Here is a 21,704-nt window from a genome sequence, read left to right as displayed (position 1 = left end):
AACCTCAATGGACACCTACGGACAAGGCGTCAAGGTTAAACCTAAAATGCCCACCATCACATCTCTTTTTATCCCTCTTCCACTCCTCGCATTGGGTGTGGTGGGAAAGAAACCCAATCGGTTTCCAGGAATAGAGAAACCTGTGTCGTACATACCCTTTGATCGACCGGGGTCATTTCGGAAACTTCGCCTACTTTCCTCTTCTCGCCTGCTTGCCATTGGTCATCACAATCGTAGACCACTTCTGGGCTCACTGGGTCACGGCAAAACGTACAGATCCACTCGCCGCTAAACAACAGAAACAAACCAATTCACGGACAGACGGGACTCTAGCAATACTCACAATATAGTCACAAAAGACCAGTAGGGAGGCCCTTCAGCCCATCTCGCCAAACAAACCTATCAGATCTCAATCACAATGGGACACCTTTCGCAATGCAAGAACATACCAATTTGGTCCCAAAGCATGATCACTGTTGTCATACAGGAAAGGCGGCAACAGATTTGAACACAGCAAGATCCTACAAACAGCACGGAGATAAATGGCCAGTGCATTTTTTTTTTTTAAAGTGACGTTGGTTGAGGGATGAGTGTTGGCGAGGGTATTGGGCAGAACTCCCCTGCTCTTCTTTGGACTTGCAATTCTTTGTGTCATACTTGTTGAAGGTCACCATCAATTCATGACAAGGACGCTTTTCAATCGGGTGCCTTCATTTCTCACTGACCCCAAGAATCTTGAGTCACCAGTGACAAATTGCAAATACTGATCCAATCGCTGACTTCAAATTGTTCCACTCGCGCACTGCTGGGTGACACGGTGGGTTTAATATCCTCTGGTTCCTGGGTTTAAAGGTAGCCCAGGCTGAGAGGAGCAAAGTCTTCCCATCTGATGAGGGCCTCAAATAAGCCAAAACTACAAAACTGCCCCTAACCGAACCACCTCAATGTGAGTGTGGGCTTGCAGGATGAAATGTAGGAATTTACACATTGAAAAAGAAACAAACTCCATCGAGATCACCGTCTCCCATTTTGGTCGACATACGTTGCAAATATGAAGAAGTTATTAAGTGCAGAAATCAATCTCTACTGACACGATGGGACGAAAAATCCAGTGTTTCTGAGATTCGGGGTCATGGGTCATAAATTGCCGCTCCTTCCAATCCTGTTACACATACCATGATACATCTCGAATTACTTCCACCGTATCCCAAGATTCCAGCTGCTACCCCCATCTCCCTAGCGAGCTTATTCTACAGATTGATGACTGGTGTGTGGGGGAAGAGAGAGGGTGTGTCTGAGAACGGTGACCAGGTCACAGTCCAGGCAACCTCAAAATGAGCTGATGAATCGGGCGGTCAGAATAAGAGCTGCAATTGTTTGATTCTACGGCACAGGTTAAGGCTGCGACGGAATTGCGCCACTTGCCTGGATGAGTGCGGAGGGACTGTGGGGGTGGGGGAGAGAGAGATCCTTACCTTGGAAAGTTGAAGAGAGCCGGCACGTGGCAGACGAGGTGAAAGACTTTGGGGCACTTCTCGCAGCAGAGCAGGTCGCCCCCATTCTGACACACGGCGCACCAGTCCTCATTGGGATCATCCTCTTTCCCGTTGTCTCCTGCAGCCCGCCCGGGCTTGTAAGAGGCTCCCATGGGCTGGGACCGCCCATCCAGGAGGTCTGCGATATTGGAGGAGGGGGACGCCGTGCTGTCCGGGGGGTCGGCTTTGAACATTCCGTCTCGGTGTCCGACCATCTGCCCAACACTAACCAACTTGCTGGGTGGGAGAGGGACATTGTTGTTCTGTCGGTTAGTTAGCTGCAGGGAAGAGAGAAAGAACAGCGGGTGTCATGGCAAAGAAACAAAAAAGTAGCATACAATACTGAAGCTAATGCGAAACTTCACATGCAGGGATTAGGGACTTATCTTTCTGGAAGCCAGCACACTCTGGATCACTCTGTATAACTCCTAATATGGCACGCACTGAAGTTGATTATTCACTGTCCTCTGTTTTTGTCAAACTGCTACAAAGCTGGACTGCTGAGGTTCATGGAGAAGTCCCCCATCAAGCCCAAGGGCAATAAATGCCAGAAGCACCCACACCCCAAGAACTCATTTTTAAAAACTGGCCCAAGGCAGACCGGACAACTTGTTAATCCTGTAGACGGTGAGAGGAACACAGGATGAGGAGTAGGCTACTTAGTCCTTTGAGTCTCCTCTGTCATTCAATACGATCATGAGGGCAGCACGGTAGCATAGTGGTTAGCACAGTTGCTTCACAGCTCCAGGGTCCCAAGTTCGATTTCACGCTGGGTCACTGTCTGGAGTCTGCATGTTCTCCCCCCCGTGTCTGCGTGGGTTTCCTCCGGGTGCTCCGGTTTCCTCCCACAGTCCAAAGGTGTGCAGGTTAGGTGGATTGGCCATGATAAATTGCCCCTTAGTGTCCAAAAAAGGTTAGGTGGTTTTACTGGCTAACGAGGATAGGGTGGAGGTGTGGGCTTAAGTAGGGTGCTCTTCCCAAGGGCTGGTGCAGACTTGATGGGTCGAATGGCCTCCTTCTGCACTTTAAATTCTATGATCTAAATTACAAAGGCAGGAAGTCAATTGTGGGAGTCACGTACAGGCCTGGCAGCACTGTGGCACACAGTGGTTAGCACTGCAGCCTCACAGTGCCATGGACTCGGATTAATTTAAAGCCTTGGGCAACTGTGTGGAGTTTGCACTTTCTCCCCGTGTCTGCGTGGGTTTCCTCCGGGTGATCCGGTTTCCTCCCACAGTCCAAAGATGTGCAGGTCAGATAGATTGGCTCTAATAACAAAAAATGCCCCTTAGCTTAGGTGGGGTTATGGGGATATGGTGCGGGAGTGGGCCTAGTTAGAGATCTTTTTCAGAAGGTTGGTGCCGATTCGATGGGTCGAATTGCCTACTTCTGAACTGGATTCTATGAAGAAAAAAAAATAATTGGAGCTTGTTAGAAAGGCACGGTGATAATCATTAAATTGCATTGAGATTGGAAAAGTCACGTGGGCAAAGGCAGCTGTCATATCCGAGGCCCTGACAAAACCTACGACAATGTGGATCTGGACTTCCCAGAAACCCTAGGAGAATACTAGCCCCCTGCTAAAAGGGGGCGGAGCTTCCTAGACTTCCGGTATAAAACCGGTCAGCTCAGAACCGTCCGGCACTCACTCGGTTGCGCAGCACCTGCTGAAACTTTGCTGTACTACAGAATAAACCACCTGTTAACCTTGCAACTTGTGGATTCCTTACTTTGTGGTGACATAATAGCAGCCTATGTGAGAAGTTTGTTGAATATTTTCATAGTTTTTGAGAACAGCCTGATTTGGGGTCAACCGGATTTCAGGCTATATTATAGAATTTACAGTGTAGGAGGCCATTCGGCCCATCAAGTCCGCACCGGCCCTTACAAAGAGCACCCTACTGAAGCCCACGTATCTCTCCCATCCCCGTAACCCAGTAACCCCCACTTAACATTTTTTGGACACTAAGGGCAATTTATCATGGCCAATCCACCTAACCTGCACCTTTGGACTGTGGGAGGAAACCGGAGCACCCGGAGGAAACCCACGCAGACACGGGGAGAACGTGCAGATTCCGCACAGTGACCCAGCCGGGAATCGAACCGGGGACCCTGGAGCTATGAAGCAACTGTGCTAACCACTATGCTATTGCGCTGCCCATGGCCTGGCATTGGGCAAGGTGGGAGTAACTAATAGTCACTGGAGTGAAGGCACTCCTAGGTAGCAGCGACCATAATATGAGTGAATTATACATTCAGGTTGGGGGGGTAGGGGGAAGGAGTAGGTCTGAATTTGTGGGTGCGATTCACCCCAAAACACCAATTGTCATTTATTGTCATTTTGGGCGATTTGGAAGGATGTTTCTTGCTGGTTTTCTGGGTGAGATCCACACTGCTATTCAACCACACTTAGTAATTTCTTGGGGGTTTGGAGAATTTCTCCCTGGTCTAGCCCAGACGTAGAAATATTTTTATGAGTGAGGTGCTGAACCTGCTGGCAAGATTGGCTCCTCAGACATCGGGTGCCGTTTTGAAAGGATGCTCAGGTCTCCAAGCGCGCTCAAAGGTGCCCACACCACTCACGCACAGGCAGTGCCAGCCCCTGCAGACATGGGCATTAACCCCAGCCCCAAGTGACGACAGCCCGCTACAGGGTCGCTGAGGGCAACCCCTTTCAGGGCCTGCTCTTCAAACCCCCCCCCAACATTTATGAAGCCTCCTCATAACCTCCCTTCAACACCCTCCGTCTGCCATTCATACTTCCCTCACCTCCCCTTTCATGGGCCTAGCGCCCATCAGGCCCCAACCCCCGGCAGTGCCAGCTTGGCAACTGGGCAGTGCACCAGTATCCTGGCGCCCAGGTGTCAGGGGAATGCCAGGGTACTGCCCTGCCCTGGCCCCACCCATCCACGGGACTCCAGTGGCCTCCGAGACCCCTGGAGTGGCCGTCATGCTTGTGGAGACTAATCAGTATCCGAGTGAGGCCTCACCGGTGACTCCCGGGGTCAGGGGAATAATGCAGCCTCAATTAGGCCACGCATATTTGAAGGAGCCTCAGGCTTCACTTAAATATGATTAATTAGATCACACCCAGCGAGAATCACGCCGGGCATCGTACGAGGCCTGGATGTGGGCCACTCCAGCAATAGATACATTCCAATGACTGCAAAAAGTCTAAGGGGCCCACTGTCATGGTAAACTAGGAAGGAAGGTTAAAAATAGTATCAAACTTAAAGAAAAAGCAGAGAATTGAGCAAAGATAGGTGGCAGGTCTGCTGATTGGAGAGTGTAAGGAAGAGCAACGGATGACTAAAAGATTAATGAGGAGGGAGAAATTACAGCGCGAGGGAAAGTTAGCCAGAAATATAAAAATAGATAGCAAGAGCTTTTGCAAACGTTAAATAAACTAAAAGAGTTATCAAAATGAGAATTGGTACTATACATAGTGAGTCTGGAGAGCTGATAATGCAAAACAAAGAACAGGATTTGGATTCTCCGTTTCTGCGGGAAAGCGCCGGCGACAACGGAGAATCCGCGGTGATTCACGATGGGAAAATCAGCGCGAATCCCTCACCGGTCAGGGGTTAGCGCCGGCGCCACGTGGAACACACGCGGAGAACGGCGGGAGAATTGGCGGACCCCAGGCCGCGCATGTGCAGGGCTGGCAAGTTACAGCCGTGCAGGCCTAGCCCCCACCGTTCACGCCGAGAAATGTGGCGCCGGCCATGCTGGACTGTGTACCCGCCTACTCCGACTGAATAACCCATCCCCTGGCTCCCCCATACCACTAGTAGAAGCCACCCGGCCAGTGACAGGGATCCCGGCCGAGTGTGGTGGCGCTGGACAATGTCTGCAGCCGCCACGCCAGGTTCCTGACCGCTGGAAACTCGGCCCGTCGGAGGCGGAGCAACGCGGGTAGGCCAACTGATGACGTGCAACGGCGTTGCGACTGCGCACAGGGCGTATCCCGTGACGCCGATTTGGAGGGGGTGAAGCATCGGCAACCGGCGTCAGCCTCGATTCCGGCACTGGAAGCCATTCTCCGCCCGATCGTCGATCCCAATTTCAGCACCGGGCGACGAGCATCCCGCCCCAGGTATTTTGCACCAGTCTTCACCAGACAAGACTGAGCTTACAAGAAATATCCCCGAAGTAGCTATAAACCAGGAAATGGGAGGAAGGGAGGAACTCGGAAAAATTACAGTCATCAGAGAAGTGGTACCGAGAAAATTGTTGGAGCTGCGGCTGACAAGAGTCTGGATCCTTCATTCTAGGGTCTTAATCTGTCTAATAAGATAGTTGATACATTAATTTTCCAAAGGTTCCTAGATTTGAGGAATGCCCCATTAGATTGGAAGATAGAAAATGAAACTCCATTAAACTCCAAGGGGCTGTTTAGCTCACTCGGCTAAATCGCTGGCTTTGAAAGCAGACCAAGGCAGGCCAGCAGCACGGTTCGATTCCCGTAACAGCCTCCCTGAACAGGCGCCGGAATGTGGCGACTAGGGGCTTTTCACAGTAACTTCATTTGAAGCCTACTCGTGACAATAAGCGATTTTCATTTCATTCAAAAGAGGGAGGAGACAGAAAGCAGGAAACTACAGGCCAGTTAGCTTAACATCTGTTGTAGGGAAAATGTTAGAAGCTGTTGTTAAAGCCGCTATAGCCGGTCGCTTGGATAAGCACAAAGTAATCATAATAATAATATAATAATAATAATCGCTTATTGTCACAAGTCGGCTTTAATGAAGTTACTGTGAAAAGCCCTTAGTCGCCACATTCCGGCGCCTGTTCGGGGAGGCCGGTACGGGAACCCGTGCTGCTGGCCCTGTTATGCATTACAAGCCAGCTGTTTAGCCCACTGTGCTAAACCAGCCCCTGGTTTAATCAGGCAGAGTCAACATGGTTTTGTGAAAGGGAAATCTGGGGCGGGATTCTCCCCTACCCGGCGGGGCGGGGGGTCCCGGCGTAGCAGAGTGGCGCCAACCACCCGGCGTCGGGGCTCCCCAAAGGTGCGGAATTCTCTGCATCTTTGGGGGCTAGGCCCGCGCCGGAGCGATTGGCACCATGCCGACTGATGCCAAAACCGGCACCAGCGGCCTTTGATGCCCGCCGCCGGGGCTGTCTGAAAGGGCTGCCTTCGCCGGTTCGCGTATGCGCATGCGTATGTGCATGCGCGCTGGGTGACTATCTTTCGCCTCAGCCATGGTGTAGGGCGTGGCGGCGGCGGAAGAGAAAAAGAGTGCCCCCACGGCACTGGCCCGCCCGTCGATCGGTGGGCCCCGATCGCGGGCCTGGCCACCGTGGGGGCATCCCCCGGGGTCCGATTGCACCACGCCCCCCCCCAGGACCCCGGGGGCCCACTCGCGCCGCCGATCCCGCTGCCACCAGAGGTGGTTCAAACCTCGGCGGCGGGAGAGGCCTCCCAGCGGCGGGACTTCGGCCCATTGTGGGCCGGAGAATCGCCGCAGGGGGCTCGCCGCTCGACGTGGCGTGATTTCCGCCATCGGCAATTCCCGGGTGGCGGAGAATTTCTGCCACGGCGGGGGCGGGATTTTCGGCAGCCCCGGGCGATTCTCCGACCTAACCCCTGAATGGGGTCGGAGAATTTCGCCCCATGTTTCACTAACTTATTGGAGTTCTTAGAGCAAATAACAAGTGCTGTGGATAAAGGGGAACTGATGGATGTACTGTACTTAGATTTCCAGAAGGCATTTGATAAAGTGCGACATCAAAGGTTGTTGCAGAAAATAAAATCTGGTGTTATAGGGCAGAAAAACAAAAGAACCTTCAATCCCCCAGAGGGGTGACACAAGTTTGAATACACTGAAACTCGAGGCAAGCTGCCAGAACACGCCAGGACCTGCCCTATCAATCACCCATCAAAAGACAATTGGCTCTATTCATATAGTTGAGTAAATCAATCACCCGATAATTAGCTCTATTCATGGATCGATTGTTTTGCGTAAACAAGGTTTTTTTTTAAGGCATTTATATATATATCAAACACAACCAAAACCAAAAAGAGAACAAAGAGGCAATCTCATAACGAATAAATAACCACCACCCCTGCACCCCACCCTCCTGCTGTTACCCTCCACCCACTCTGCCTCCTTTTTTAACCCCACCGCCCATACCAATCCTCCACCCCCTCAAAAAACCTGCTCATTCTGGCCATCGTCCTATGTGCCGGGTGTATTACTTTAAATTGAGTGAGGCTAAGCCTAACGCATGAAGAGGATGCATTCACCCTTCTCAGAGCCTCCTCCCATAACCCAGCCTCCAGCAGCCTCACCAGCTCTTCCTGCCACTTCCACTTAACTTCTCGTATCAGGGCGCCCTCCCAGTCCATTAAGTCTTTATAAATCTCCGACACCCTGCCATCATCAACACCTGCTTTCGACACCAGGAACCCCGGAGGCGTCAGGTCAGGAAAGGACGGCACCTGTTTCCTGACATAGTCCCGCACCTGTAAGTACCAGAACCCATACCTGCTGGGCAGCCCATACTCCTCTACCAACCCCTCAAAGCTCGAAAAGCTGCCCCCCCCCCCCCCACAAACAGGTCACAAACCGCTCAATCACCGCCCGCCGTCACCTCACGCCCAGCACCCCCCAGAACAAACCTGTCATTCCCACAAATCGGAGCCCAAACCAAGGCCTCCTCCAGCCTCAGGTGTTGCCGCCACTGTCCTCACACCCGCAGGGCGCCACCACTACTGGACGTGTGGAGTACCTGGCCGGCGAGAATGGCAGAGGCGCCGTCAACAGTGTTCCCAAGCTAATGCCCTTACACGTGGCTGCCTCCATCCGCTCCCATACCAACCCTTCCCCCCACTACCCACTTCCTTACCATGGCGATATTTGCTGCCCAGTAATAGGTTACTAAATTTGGCAAGGTAACCCCCCCCCCCCTCCCCCACAGCCCCGCTCCAACAGCGCCTTCTACTGGAGGGGCATTCCCCGCCCACACAAACCCCGAGATCAATGTCTTGATTTTCCTAATGAATGCCTTTGAAATAAAAATCTGACGGTTCTGGAACACGAATTAAAACCTTGGGGAGTACTGTCATCTTCACGGACTGCACCGGCCCACCAATGACAACTGGAGCACGTCCCACCTCTTAAAATCCCCCTTCATTTGCTCTACCAACCGGGCCAAATTCAATTTATGCAATTACTCCCATCCCCGTGCCACCTAAATGCCCAGATACCTGAAACTCGCCCCCACTACCTTAAACAGCAGCTCGCCCAACCTCCTCTCCTGCTCCCTCGCCTGGATTGGAAAGACTTGACTCCTCCCCATGTTTAACTTGTACCCAGAGAACCAACCGAATTCCACCAAAATCTCCATGATACCTCCAATACTTCCGATATATAGAGCAACAGACCGTCCACATAATAGAGAGACCTTATGCTCCTCCCCCCCCCGCACCATCCCTTGACGCTCTAAGCGCCATTGCCAGTGGCTCTATCGCCAAGGCAAAGGGGAGAGTGGGCTTCCTTCCATTGTCCCACTATGCAGCCTAAAATATCCCAAACTCACCTGATTCGTCCTTGCACACGCTGCCGGTGCCTGATACAACAAACAGACCTAGTCCACAAACCCCTGGCCGAACCGCCCCGGTACCTCCCACAAATATTCCCATTCTACCCGAATCCATAGCAACCGCCACCTCCACAATCTGTCCATCTAAGGGCATCATTATAACATTCAACAGGCACCTAATGTTAGCCAACAGAAGCCATTCCTTTACAAACTCCATCTGATCTTCCCTATCAGCCTTGGCGCACACAGTCCTCAATCCGCGAAGCCAAACTCTTAGCCAACAACTCAGTGTCTACATTCAGTAGTGATACTGGATGGTAGGGCCCGGTCCAATACCACTCCACCCCTCCTGTCCTTCACCCTTCCAGTCGCCGCCGCCTCCTGCTTCCAGAGTTGCTGGGCCAGCATCCTACTCGCCTTTTCCCCGCACTCATACACTGCCCCTCTAGCCGTCCGTAACCTCCCCACTGCCTTCCCAGTGGACGCCAACATGAAGCTTCTGCCTCTCCTTCAACAATCCTGCCTCTGGGGCCACCGAATACCTCCTGTCCACCCCCAGAATCTTGTCCACCAGCTTTGCCATCTCTGTTCGGTCTGCCTTCTCCCTATGTGCCCAGATCAATATGAACTCCCCCCTAATCACTGCCTTGAGTGCCTCCCACAGCGTGGTAGCTGAGAGCTCACCTCTATCATTTAGTTCCACATATCCTTGAATGGCGGCCCTCATCCGCTCACATCCCTACTCATCCACTAACAATCTTACATCCAGCCTCCACTATGGCTGCTGCCCCACACCCCCAATCCATTTGCAAGTCCACCCAATGCGGCGTGTGGTCTGAAACCACAATCGCCAAGTACCCTGAGTCGACCACCCCCCATCTTACCCACCACAAAAAAAATCACCCCCCCCCCATGCACTCCATGAATCCCTTCAGCTCCGTCGCCACCGCCTGCTTCAACGACTGTGTTAAAGACCCCCCCACCCCAATAATCAGCCAGTGCGAGTCCAGGTCTGGGATCTTCCCCAGCACTCGCCTCATAGACCACATCATCCTAATTTCTATAGAACAGCACAGTAGCATGGTGGTTAGCATAATTGCTTCACAGCTCCAAGGTCCCAGGTTCGATTCCCGGCTTGGGTCACTGTCTGTGTGGAGTCTGCACGTTCACCCCGTGTGTTCCCTCGGGTGCTCCGGTTTCCTCCCACAGTCCAAAGATGTGCAGGTTAGGTGGATTGGCCATGCTAAATTGCCCTTAGTGTCCAAAATTGCCCTTAGTATTGGGTGGGCTTACTGGGTTAGGGGGATAGGGTGGAGGAGCCGGTGCAGACTCGATGGGCCGAATGGCCTCCTTCTGCACTGTGAATTCTATGAAAAACAGTGCAGAAGGAGGCCATTCAGCCCATCGAGTCTGCACCGACCAACATTAAGCCCTCACCTCCACCCTATCCCAATAACCCCTCCTAACCTTTTTGGACATGAAGGGATGCCCCCCCCCCCCCCCCCCCCCCCCCCCCCCCCCGCATCGTCATGTCTAATCCCGAATGGAAGACTTGCCCTACCCACCCTTTCCTTACTTCTCAACCGGGGTACTGTCATCCACAGTTGTTTCTGGAATTGTCAGGTTCTCAGGAATGTCTAGGTTCACTTGACTCAGTTTGTTGTGGACTCTCAGTTGACTGTCTCTGGCAAGCGGATTCTCATTGCTCAAAGTTGATCAGTGTGTCGTCTCCGCACAACATCGTCCTGAGTTTGAACGGTGTAGGAGACTGGTCCCGTCTGTGCCAAGGCGATGGCATGTATCCACTTCACACTGGTATAGTTCCTTGCCAAAGCTGCCTTACCTTTCTGAAAAACATAGCATTTAGTCCTGTTCTCATGTCACAAAACCGGGTTCGGCTATTTTTCCAGAGCTTTCGCTTCAGAGGCCCCAAACTATCATTCACACAGCTGAGTGTGGTACATCCAGGATAGATCTTGACTGCAGTAAGGGGTAGTGGCCTTTGAAACTGGTAGTTTCTTTCTCCCGCATGCACATTCGAGGTGCCCCCCTTTTTTTATTTAAAATTTAGAGTACCCAATTATTTTTCTTTTCCAATTAAGGGGCAATTTAGCGTGGCCAATCCACCTATCCTGCACATCTTTTGGGTTGTGGGGGTGAAACCCACGCAGACACGGGGAGAATGCGCAAACTCCACATGGACAGTGACCCGGGGCTACGGGTCCTCAGCACCGTAGTCCCAGTGCTAACTACTGTGCCACGTGACGCCCCTGAGGTGCCCCTTTTTACCACAATTCGTACATTTCGCATTTACTCTAGCAACCAGCGTGCCCAGTTTTGGCACATCTTTGGAAAATTCTAATGTGTATCTGTGTTCGGGTCTCTGCCGATATCTTACGAATTTTAGTGTCTGAGCTTAATTGTTGGGCTACCTGAGTTGCTCATTCCATTGAGATTATGAATTCAAAGGGCTTCTTTAGGTTTAAAGCTGCTTTCTCTTAGCCTATTTTGGGTAGCTTCACTTCTTAACCCACACATGAGTCTGTCTCTAATGATGTCATCCAAGACATCTCCAAATTTACAGGATTCAGCTAATTTCTTCAAACTAGCTAGGAATTGTGTGTGATTGATTCACCTTCATTTATGGGACCGGAACCTCTCAGCGATGACTGAAGATTTTGGTGAGAGATGGCCCTGCAACTCTCCACAACCTCGCCATAGGTTTACGAGCCCGTTTTTTCTGCCTGCACCAGACTTCGAGGTCGAACCTTCCTTTCCCCCCCCCCAATGTCATGCTCAGGAAGATCAGGACGAACATGTCCACCGAAATTCTGTTTGTCTGGACAAGGTATTCTAATCTTTCAGGTGTATGCGTTCCAGCGCTCAGTGCTTTCATCATATGGTCTCATGTTACCAAACACTCCTGCCGTTGTTACTGTGGGAAGGCTTACGCAGGCACAAATGCGCCACCAGGTTTTTAGCACTACCTCGCTTCTTTCTCTTTCAAACAAGATAATCCTGAGCTCAGCCTCTTCCTTTCCAAGTTTCGTAAAGGGTGTTGCAAAACTCCCCTCGCTCTTCAATCAATTTGAAGGGAATTTGTGACTTTACTTTCTACTCATCAGTGGAGGAATCACTGTTGCAGTATTTTCCGGGCAGAGCACATGACGAGCTTCTTTTCAATGTTGTTTTCACCAAAATCTTTGCTCAAATTGCAGTTCCTTCAGTGGCGGCTGCTTATTCGGCACCCCTCCGTCGTCAGCTTTGGCGCAACAGTGTATTTTTTAAAATAAATTTAGAGTACCCAATTATTTTTTCCAATTAAGGGGCAATTTTGCGCGGCCAATCCACCTAACCTGCACATCTTTGGGTTGTGGGGGGTGAAACCCACGCAGACACGGGGAGAATGTGCAAAGTCCACACGGACATTGACCCAGGGCCGGGATTCGAACCCGGGTCCTCAGCGCCGTAGGCAGCAATGCTAACCACTGTGCCACCGTGCTGCCCCTCAACAATGTTTTTAATCTTCTTAATCCTTTTCGGATGGCTGCAGTGCGGATGGCTGATTTTTCTTACTCCACCGAATCTCTGCAGATTCGGGTGTTTGCAGTGTGGATAAATCACCTCGTCGCCAGTTTTCTTCTGTGTGTGTTTTTTTTTAAAAAGGCTTGCAGACCACAAAGGTACAAACAAGCTTTGCTGGAAAGGTATTATTTACTCCACCAGCTGCTAGAACAGACTGATTGTTGGCCCACTAAAATTGCCAATGACGTCATCAATATGTCACATGAATGGACTCTTAAAGTGACCTCGTTCCAACTAGGAACAGAAATTAATACACAGCAATGGGATTCACCCATGGGATGTGACGTGACGGGTACTTGTGTGTTCTGCCGCTGTCTGATGATGAATCCCCGGAAACTGGCTTCTGCTAGTTTGAGCTGATCTTGATCTTCTGCTGCAACATGAGGGGTGGGAGGGACGGTCGAACTATATGTCGGATATAGATCTAAACATGACTTTTGGCACCAACAAAATGGGTCATATTGTGAGATGGATCCACTGTGATCAAAAGGTATATAGCACGTTCAATTCCCTCAATATATACCAAAGTACTTCACAACCGTGAATAACTGGAGATAGACATAGAATTTACAGTACAGAAGGAGGCCATTCAGCCCATCGAGTCTGCACCGGCTCTTGGAAAGAGCACCCTACCCAAGGTCAACACCTCCACCCTATCCCCATAACCCAGTAACCCCACCCAACACGAAGAGATCAGCTGTATTGTGGGACGGCACGGTAGCACAGTGGTTAGCACTGTTACTTCACATCTCCAGGGTCTCAGGTTCGATTCCCGGCTTGGGACACTGTCTGTGCGGAGTCTGCACGCTCCCAGTGTCTGCGTGGGTTTCCTCCGGGTGCTCCGGTTTCCTCCCACAGTCCAAAGATGTGCAGGTTAGATGGATTAGCTATGCTAAATTACCCTTAGTATCCAAAAAGGATGGGTTACTGGGTTCTGAAGATAAAGTGGAGCTATGGGCTTAAAAGTAGGGTGCTCATTCCAAGGGCCGGTGCAGACTCGATGGGCCAAATGGCCTCCTTCTGCATTGTATTCTGGAGCACAAGCCTTCCAGCGCTACTGCTGGAATGTTGTCAGGGCCCAAAGCCTTTGCAATAGCTAACAATCAGTTTAGCTTCAAAGACTGAAGCCTTCAGTAGTCTCTGAACAGTCACACGACACTCAAAGGGAAGAATGATATATGTATCATATATCCCTACACATGATACATCATTGTTTTTCAGCCAGGATTCCACGAGTATCCCTTGAGGATTCCACCAAAATTTCAATTTTCCAAGATATACTGTTCTCCCAGTTAATGACAAAATCATTAATTCAATATCCAGAAAATCCACAGAATCCCTTCAGTGCAAATGGAGGCCATTCGGCCCATTGAGACTCACTGACCTTCTGAAAATAGCACCCTACCGAGGCCCACTCCCCCACCCTATCCCCGTAACCTCACTTAACCTACAAAATATTTGAACACCAAGGGGCAATTTAGCATGGCCAATCCACCTAACCTGCACATCTTTGGACTGTGGGAGGAAACCGGAGCGCCCGGAGGAAACCCCCGCAAACACGGGGAGAACGTGCAGACTCCGCACAGTCACCCAACGTCAGAACCAAACCCAGGTCCCTGGCTCCGTGAGGCAGCGTGCTAATCACTGTTTAATAGTATTTACACGGTGGGAGGGGAGGGGAAGGAGGGAGGGAAGGGAGAAAGAGAGATGGTTGGAGTGCCACAGAATTTCACAATACTAACCTGAAAAAAAAAGAGGTGGCAAACCACTGTCCCACACAGACGAGAAAAAAAAAACTGAGGGACAGTGAGTTGGCTCCCCCTATTTTGATCATCACAAGGCAACTGTAATGGAGCTCCAGCCTAATCACACCAATCAAGTAGTTCACAACAGTGTCAGGCATGCAACAAGGGAAATCCCCAGCATTTGAGAGCTTTATGAATCATCGATCGAAAGTCCCATGATCCTACAATTAACTGTTCGGATTCTGTGTTGAAACCAATGGTGCTGACTGGATTCTTACAGAGACTCAAACTCACCACACACGGATCTGTAACTTCCTCCCCAGGCTCTTGCTTCACCACAATGATGGGGAAATCGCAGAGGTCGTCCTCCAAAATGGCCTCCTGCTTGATTTTAATAGGCTCCAGCCGGACAAACGGGGTCGTCTGCTGAGACTCGAGTCTCGACAGCCTGCCTGATGAGGTGCAGCTGAAGCAGTATGTAAGAGAGAGAGAGAGAGAGAGAGAGAAAGATTATAAGGAAACAAGGAGATTGGTGCATTGTGACGGTCAGTCAGATCAGAAAGGCCTCACTCACCTCCCTCTGCTGCCAGTGCTGGAGGTGCTGGAAGTGCGACCTGGGATGTGAACACTGGTGATGGTCACTGACCCTAGGAAACAAAAGTAAGCAGATCAGGTTACAAAAAAAAAGAAAGAAGCCAACCCAAATCTAAGCATTGCACCAAATAGCACAGCTGCTCGCGATTGATATGGCATGTGGTGTCAGCCTATTCGACTGCAAGGGCATCACAATCCATCTTAATCCTACCCTCGCCATAATGTCCAGCACCGTGCCGTGGGTCGGGTCCACAAATGGCTTAGATTAGATACAGCGGAACGCTCCGTGGCAACAAAGGGGGAGCTTGTCAGCCGAGGATGGCTCAACAGACAGGTCCCAGAATGTATCCTGCCTCGCGCTAACACCGGGAAGGAATGGCTGGCATATCTGCCCAGTTCACAGGCAGAAAGATGTCAGCCAAGGGTCCAGATGCCTCTGCAGGAGCTTAGCACAGTGCCCTCATCTTCAAAATGATTTGAGAGCCAACAAAGAAAATAAGTGGGGGGTGGGGGGGGGGCAGTGATTTAGTGCTTGTTGGGATTGCTGATTGCAACTATCCAATTGGGGCCAGTGACCCTCGGGACTTTCCCCTCTCAATCCTCCAAATACAGAAACATCCTTTCTTTTACAAATACGTTTCTTTAAAAAAAATACAAGTTGCCTTCACATCAGAAACTGGTCGCTGCCGGTACGGAGGCGCAGTGGTTAGCACTACTACCTCATGGTGCCGGGGACCCGGGTTCGATCCCGGCCCAGGGTCACTGTCCATGTGGAGTTTGCACATTCACCCCGTGTCTATGTGGGTCTCACCCTCACAACCAAAAGATGCGCAGAATAGGTGGATTGGCCGCGCTAAATTGCCCCTTAACTTAAAAAAAAATTGGATACTCTTAAAAATTTCTTTTTTTAAAAAGGAAACTGTTAGGCCAGCCCTGTCTGCATTGAAGGGCTGGATTTCTTCTGTCCTACCGGGCCCCAGTTTTAGCGACGAGCGATGAGGATGTGGAGGAAGATGAGGGGGAGGAGGAGGAGGATGTTGACTAAAAATGATGATAATTTTGCACACTATTTTGATAATTGAATAGTTATTTCTGTGTATGGCACATTTATTTTATAATCCTAACTGACGTAAACCTGTCCAGCCGTACAAGAAATTTTGCACATTTGCCAAACACTATTTTCATTTTATGTATGCCAAGATTTTATATGTACATATGAGTGCGTTGCGTTGGTGAGAGAGCCAAAAACCACAGTACTGAGTTAGTTACCTGTATTCCCAGGAGAGGGGACTGAAGGGCCTGGAGAAGAGTTGGTGCTGGTTGCCGAAGGCTTTGCTGCCATGCCGTTGATATTCCTCTCTCTGTTCAGTAAGCTTTCCAGCAACACCGACCCCGCATCATCCAGCTGCAGGTTGAAGGAAGAAAAGGGGCACTTTTCAAAACAAACGCTAAATTTCTAAATATTATGAGACTATTCAACAGTTGAATCGATTTAACGCCTCAAACTTGGCTACTGGTGCTCCGTGGAAACAGGAAAAATAAAATCAGACGAGTGTTTATCCGTTGATGAACACAAAAGCAGATTACCTGGTCATTTAACCCACTGCTGTTAGTAGGAGCTTGCGGAATGCAGATTGGCGGTCATATTTCCCACATTACTACAGTGACTCCGCTTCAAAAGTAATTCATGGGAAGTCAAGCACTTTTCAACTGAGGTCATGAAGGACATTGTATAAATGTAAGTCTAGTTCTTTTTTTTCCTTCAAGATCGTCCTTTTTTTGGTTCAGTGATGGCGGTTTGGCCTCTGCATTTTCAGGGGTAAACTCCTCAGAATGTTCGAGACTGGTTGGAAACCTGGGTTGGCCTCAGGATCGTTCCCCTGCTCGATCTCACTCCTATAAGGTGCCAGCCCTGCTTAGACACCAAAACATGCTCTTCCTTTCACTCTAACTGGCAAACTGGGAATATTTCTCCGATCAGTTTACCCGTATGTAGATATATGTAGTGAGCCTGTGCAAACAGACAGTCCCGAAAAATGGTGCAAGTTACTTGAGGCTGTCAATAAGTGTACAAACAAAATACTAACTACGCCTTGAAATCATAAACACTCAAAATATAGATTGTGGACAGCCTTCAATGCTCTTGGGTTCACTGACACTATAGGACACCGAAGCCTGGGAGGAAAATGACTTGCGAGTATTGGGAGATCATTTTTCCTCGTCCTCTTATCAGCAGGGAAAAATCTCTAATTTCGGGGCTGAGTGCTTACTCGGCTCTGACCCGGGAATGGAGAGGTTTCCCTGCTGCGATAGATACTCGGTAAAGAACACCATCTACCTAATTTTAGTCTACATTCAGCCGACCCGACTTCGGAATGTAATTTTTCACCTCTGGCCCAGTGACGCCACCCACACAAGCTGGGACCAGCTGTTTGGGAACTGGAGGAACCCAACACTTTGAATTCACTGAACTCTGTTCTCCCCTCTTCCCACATCTCTCATCTGCGACAGTCCCCTGCAGACAAGTGCTAATGGGTTCCAGTCAGTATGCGCTTACACTGGCTGCATGGAATTATTGTTCCCATACCTCAGCAGAGGGGGTGCGAGTCCATACGTGTGTAGGTGGCCACCTACACTCCACCCTGCAGTGGTTATTTGAGAGAGAGCAGGCAGGTGAATTTGGGCCCTTTAAGTATTTAAACTAAATTATTTTTGATGGGTGATGACTTAAGGTTACACAGGAATGCAGATAAATAGGGTATTCCCTCCCTAAATCTCTCCGCCTCTGTATCTCTCTTCTATGACATTCTTTAAAACCTACCTCTGTGATCAAGCTTTCACTCACTTGTCCTAATATCTCCTTATATGGCACAGCGTCAAATTCCATTTGATAACTGGCTTCTGAAGCACTCTGGGATGCTTTGCCGCATTAAAGGCGCTACATAAACGCAAGTTGTTGCTCGTGAACTGCGAACCAATTCCGTGGCACCTGATGGCTCCCAAGTCAGGATTCCCCTCAGACAAAAGGCAGACTCTACACCTGCCAAACAGCTCCGGCTTTCCAGCAGTAATTGTGTTAAAATGGTGCTGATTCATCACTTAATTGCTTCCCTGAGAATCTCCCCTTCTCTGACTGCTGGCCAAAGAGAAAGGCACGTGTTGTGCCTTGTGCTGTCCAGTCAGTTTAACTTGAAAATGAAAAATGAAAATGAAAATCGCTTATTGTCACGAGTAGGCTTCAATGAAGTTACTGTGAAAAGCTCCTAGTCGCCACATCCCAGCGCCTGTTCGGGGAGGCTGGTACGGGAATCGAACCGTGCTGCTGGCCTGCTTGGTCTGCTTTAAAAGCCAGCGATTTAGCCCAGTGAGCTAAACCAGCCCCTAACTTCTGTGTATGGGAAACTTCCAGAAACTATGAAACTGGGGCGGAATTAATAGCGTCTCGCAGTGGCATAGTGGTATTGTCACTGGACTAGCAATCCAGAAACCCAAGGTAATGCTCTGGGGACATGGGTTCAAATCCCACCAGGGCAGATGGTAGAATTTGAATTCAATTTAATAAAAAAAATCTGGAATTAAAAGTCTAATGAAACCACTGTCGATTGGTGTAAAAACCCATCCGTCATGTTTACATGTGACTCCAGACCCACAGCAATGTTGTTGACTCTTAAATACCAACAAATATTGGCCCGACCAGCAATGCCCACATCCCGTGAATGAATAAAGAAAAAAATGTAGGTTAACTAAGGAGCGCGAGCATGGACTTCCTAAAGGAAAATCGGCCTTTTGAAGTAACAGAGAGGGCAATGCTGTTGATGTTCCGCACAACAGGCTTGTGAGCAAAGTTATTGCTAATAGAATAAAAGGGACATAGATACAAAATTGGTTGAGCGACTGGAGAAACAGAGAGCAATGGTGAATGGAAGTTTTTCGGGCTGGAGGAAGGTTTGTAGTGGTCCGGTATTGGGACCCTGGTTTATTTCTGATGAATATTAATGATCTTGGTTTACAGGGAACAATTTCAAGATACAAAACTTGGTAGCATTGAAAACTGTGAGGGCAGTGTCCGACTTCAAAAGGACAGAGACAAGTCGATGGAGTGAGCGGATAGGTGGCAGATGGAATTCAATGCAGAGAAATGCGAGGTGATACATTTTGGTTGGAAGAACATGAAGAAACAACATAAAGTAAAGGATACAACACAGAAGGAGGTGCAGGAGCAGAGAGACCTGGGTGGAAATGTGCATAAGTTATTGAAGGTGGCAGGGCAAGTTGCGAGAGAAGTTAATAAAGCATATAGTATCCTGGGCTTTATTAAAGGGGAAATAGAGTACAACAAACAAGGAGGTTATGTTGAACTTGGCATGGTATGGGTGGCATGGTAGCACAGTGATTAGCACTGTTGCTTCGCAGCGCCTAGCGACTCGGGTTTGATTCCTGGCTTGGGTCACTGTTTGTCCGGAGTCGGCACGTTCTCCCAGTGTCTGAAAATGAAATGAAAATCGCCTATTGTCACAAGTAGGCTTCAAATGAAGTTACCGTGAAAAGCCCCTAGTCGCCACATTCCGGCGCCTGTTCGGGGAGGCTGGTACAGGAATTGAACCGTGCTGCTGGCCTGCCTCGGTCTGCTTTAAAAGCCAGCTCTTTAGCCCTGTGCTAAACCAGCCCCAGTGTCTGCGTGGGTTTCCTCCGGGTGCTCCGGGTTCCTCCCACAAGTCCCAAAAGATGTGCTTATGAGATGAATTGGACATTCTGAATTCCCCCTCAGTGTACCCGAACGTCAGAGTGTGGCGATTAGGGGATTTGCATAGTAACATCATTGCAGTGATAATGTAAGCCTACTTGTGACACTAACAATGATTTAAAAATAAATTAAAGTTGCGTAAGGCCCTAGTTGGACCGCAAAGGAATATTGTGTACAAGGACAGAGAGAGTGCAGGAGAAGCTTATCAAAATGATTCCAGGGATAAGGAAATTCAATGACGTAGATCGGGGAAGTTGGAATTCTTCTGGAGAAAAGATGGCAGAGAAGAGAGTCATTCAAAATCATGAAGGGGTTGGACAGAGTAGATCGTGAAAGGATCAATAATGAGAGGGCACAGATTTAATAAAATTGGCAGAAGAAACAAAAGCAACCCAAGGAAAGATCTGTTTACCCGGTGAGTGGTTAAGTTCTGGAATGGACTGCCCCCTGAGCCGGTGATGGGGGCAGGTTCACTCGAGGCCTTGAAGGGTATGACTATTTGGAAAGAAGCAATCTGCAGGGTTACCGGGAGAATGGCGTTAGAAATGTTTAGCGAGCTGGTGCACACACAGTGGGCCGAGTGGACTCCCTTCTGCGCTGTGACAATTCTGCTGTTACTAACACTATGCAGCAAGTGTTATGGAGCTGAAAGCGGTAGCCATTTGGCATCCAGCCAGGCCCCAAGACCATGAGATAGGTCATAGTTAATTTTCTGGGGAGAGGGGCGCTGTTAAAGATACCAAATGAATGCCTTTTTTTCCTTCCCATTGTGCCTTGCACCTTTAACATCCACCTGAACCAATGGGGACTGAGTTTGATGCCTTATCTCCGTCAATGCAGCACACTGGCGAGTTGGAATGCACGGCAAGTTAATAGGTTGAGTTGTTAGTTGTCTAAAACCAGGAGTGGGGTAGGCAAAGCTTCTTCTGTATTTGTGGTGGATTCAGCTGATACACTTCAAATCAAACAGGAGCCATGTCCCTCCGGATGGGGTAGTGCTTTGAGTTTAGAAATGTAACAAACATTAAAAGCTTTTCTCCAAATTCATTCAACACCCACCCCTATTCCCAACCCCCTTTACCACCGACCCCACCCAGTCTCCCCTCCCCATCCCACCTCACATCTTCCAAGCTGCACCTTGGTAAAGGGTTGGCTCAACCTGCCCCTTTTGTGTTCCGTTGTGTTTGTTTTTACCTGAATTTGAGGAATATCGGGAAGATAGGAGAGATGCTCAGGGTTGGTAACGGATGGGAGCAGCTCTGTCATTGGAATCAGGTTATTGGAGGCAAATCCGCCACTTGCAGTCACAAAGAGCTGGGAAGGATAAGAGGGGGTTGTAGTGCTGGCTACTGGGAAAGCTCTCGAGTTTCCAGGACTGTAGTGCTGAGGAAAATGGGGAGCAGAAAAGGCAACAGTAAAATGTACAGCGACGGCCTCAAGTTACTCATTCACAGACTGACAATGTTTCGGTTGTGCACCAGTCTCGCCTCCTGGCAATGCCTCAAACCCGCTACCCCGTCAAACTCCTGTGAAGGTCGGAGGGCGGGCTGCAGTGTAAGAGCTGCCGTCGGTCCGATGAGATGTTACACCGAGGCCCCATCTGCCTGCTATTGGTTCAGGTGGATGCTAAAGATCCAGTGGCGCGGAAGCGAAGACGGCTTAGGAGCTCCCCTGACAACATTCTTCTCATCCAACATAACAACTGCGGACCAGCCACCTCGCTTGCGGGATCCCTCTGTGCAGAAAATGGCAGCCACATTGGGTCTGTTTACCGACAGTCCTTGTGTATCCAAAAAGAATCCATCACTTCAGAAGAGTTTTTAGACATTCAATCACGTGGTAAATGCAAAATTCTCATCCATTAATGGGAAGAATAGAACTAAATAGCATACACTGGACACAAAACATGGTCTATATGAGGAATCTTAAGCAACCCAAACACGCTCTCTTCCC

At 49.6% G+C, this 21,704-nt stretch overlaps 1 protein-coding gene across 2 annotated transcripts in view; it reads right to left on the bottom strand.

The window, feature by feature from the left end:
• LOC119954677 (transcription intermediary factor 1-alpha-like) overlaps positions 1-21,704 on the bottom strand; it is a 157,616-nt gene that overhangs the window by 9,880 nt on the left and 126,032 nt on the right. Inside the window, exons 11-16 of one of the 2 annotated variants that reach the window (XM_038780099.1) lie at positions 20,946-21,134; positions 16,277-16,412; positions 14,988-15,060; positions 14,708-14,879; positions 1,476-1,813; positions 156-288 (exon numbers count right to left, since the gene is read on the bottom strand). In XM_038780099.1, the coding sequence (XP_038636027.1) occupies positions 156-288; positions 1,476-1,813; positions 14,708-14,879; positions 14,988-15,060; positions 16,277-16,412; positions 20,946-21,134 (1,041 nt within the window). The remainder of the gene's footprint in view (positions 1-155; positions 289-1,475; positions 1,814-14,707; positions 14,880-14,987; positions 15,061-16,276; positions 16,413-20,945; positions 21,135-21,704) is intronic. The other variant, XM_038780100.1, reaches the window with a different exon arrangement.

This window comes from Scyliorhinus canicula, chromosome 20 (assembly GCF_902713615.1).
Source record: "Scyliorhinus canicula chromosome 20, sScyCan1.1, whole genome shotgun sequence".
NCBI lineage: Eukaryota > Metazoa > Chordata > Chondrichthyes > Carcharhiniformes > Scyliorhinidae > Scyliorhinus > Scyliorhinus canicula.
This window is presented reverse-complemented; position numbering and strand designations above follow the sequence as displayed.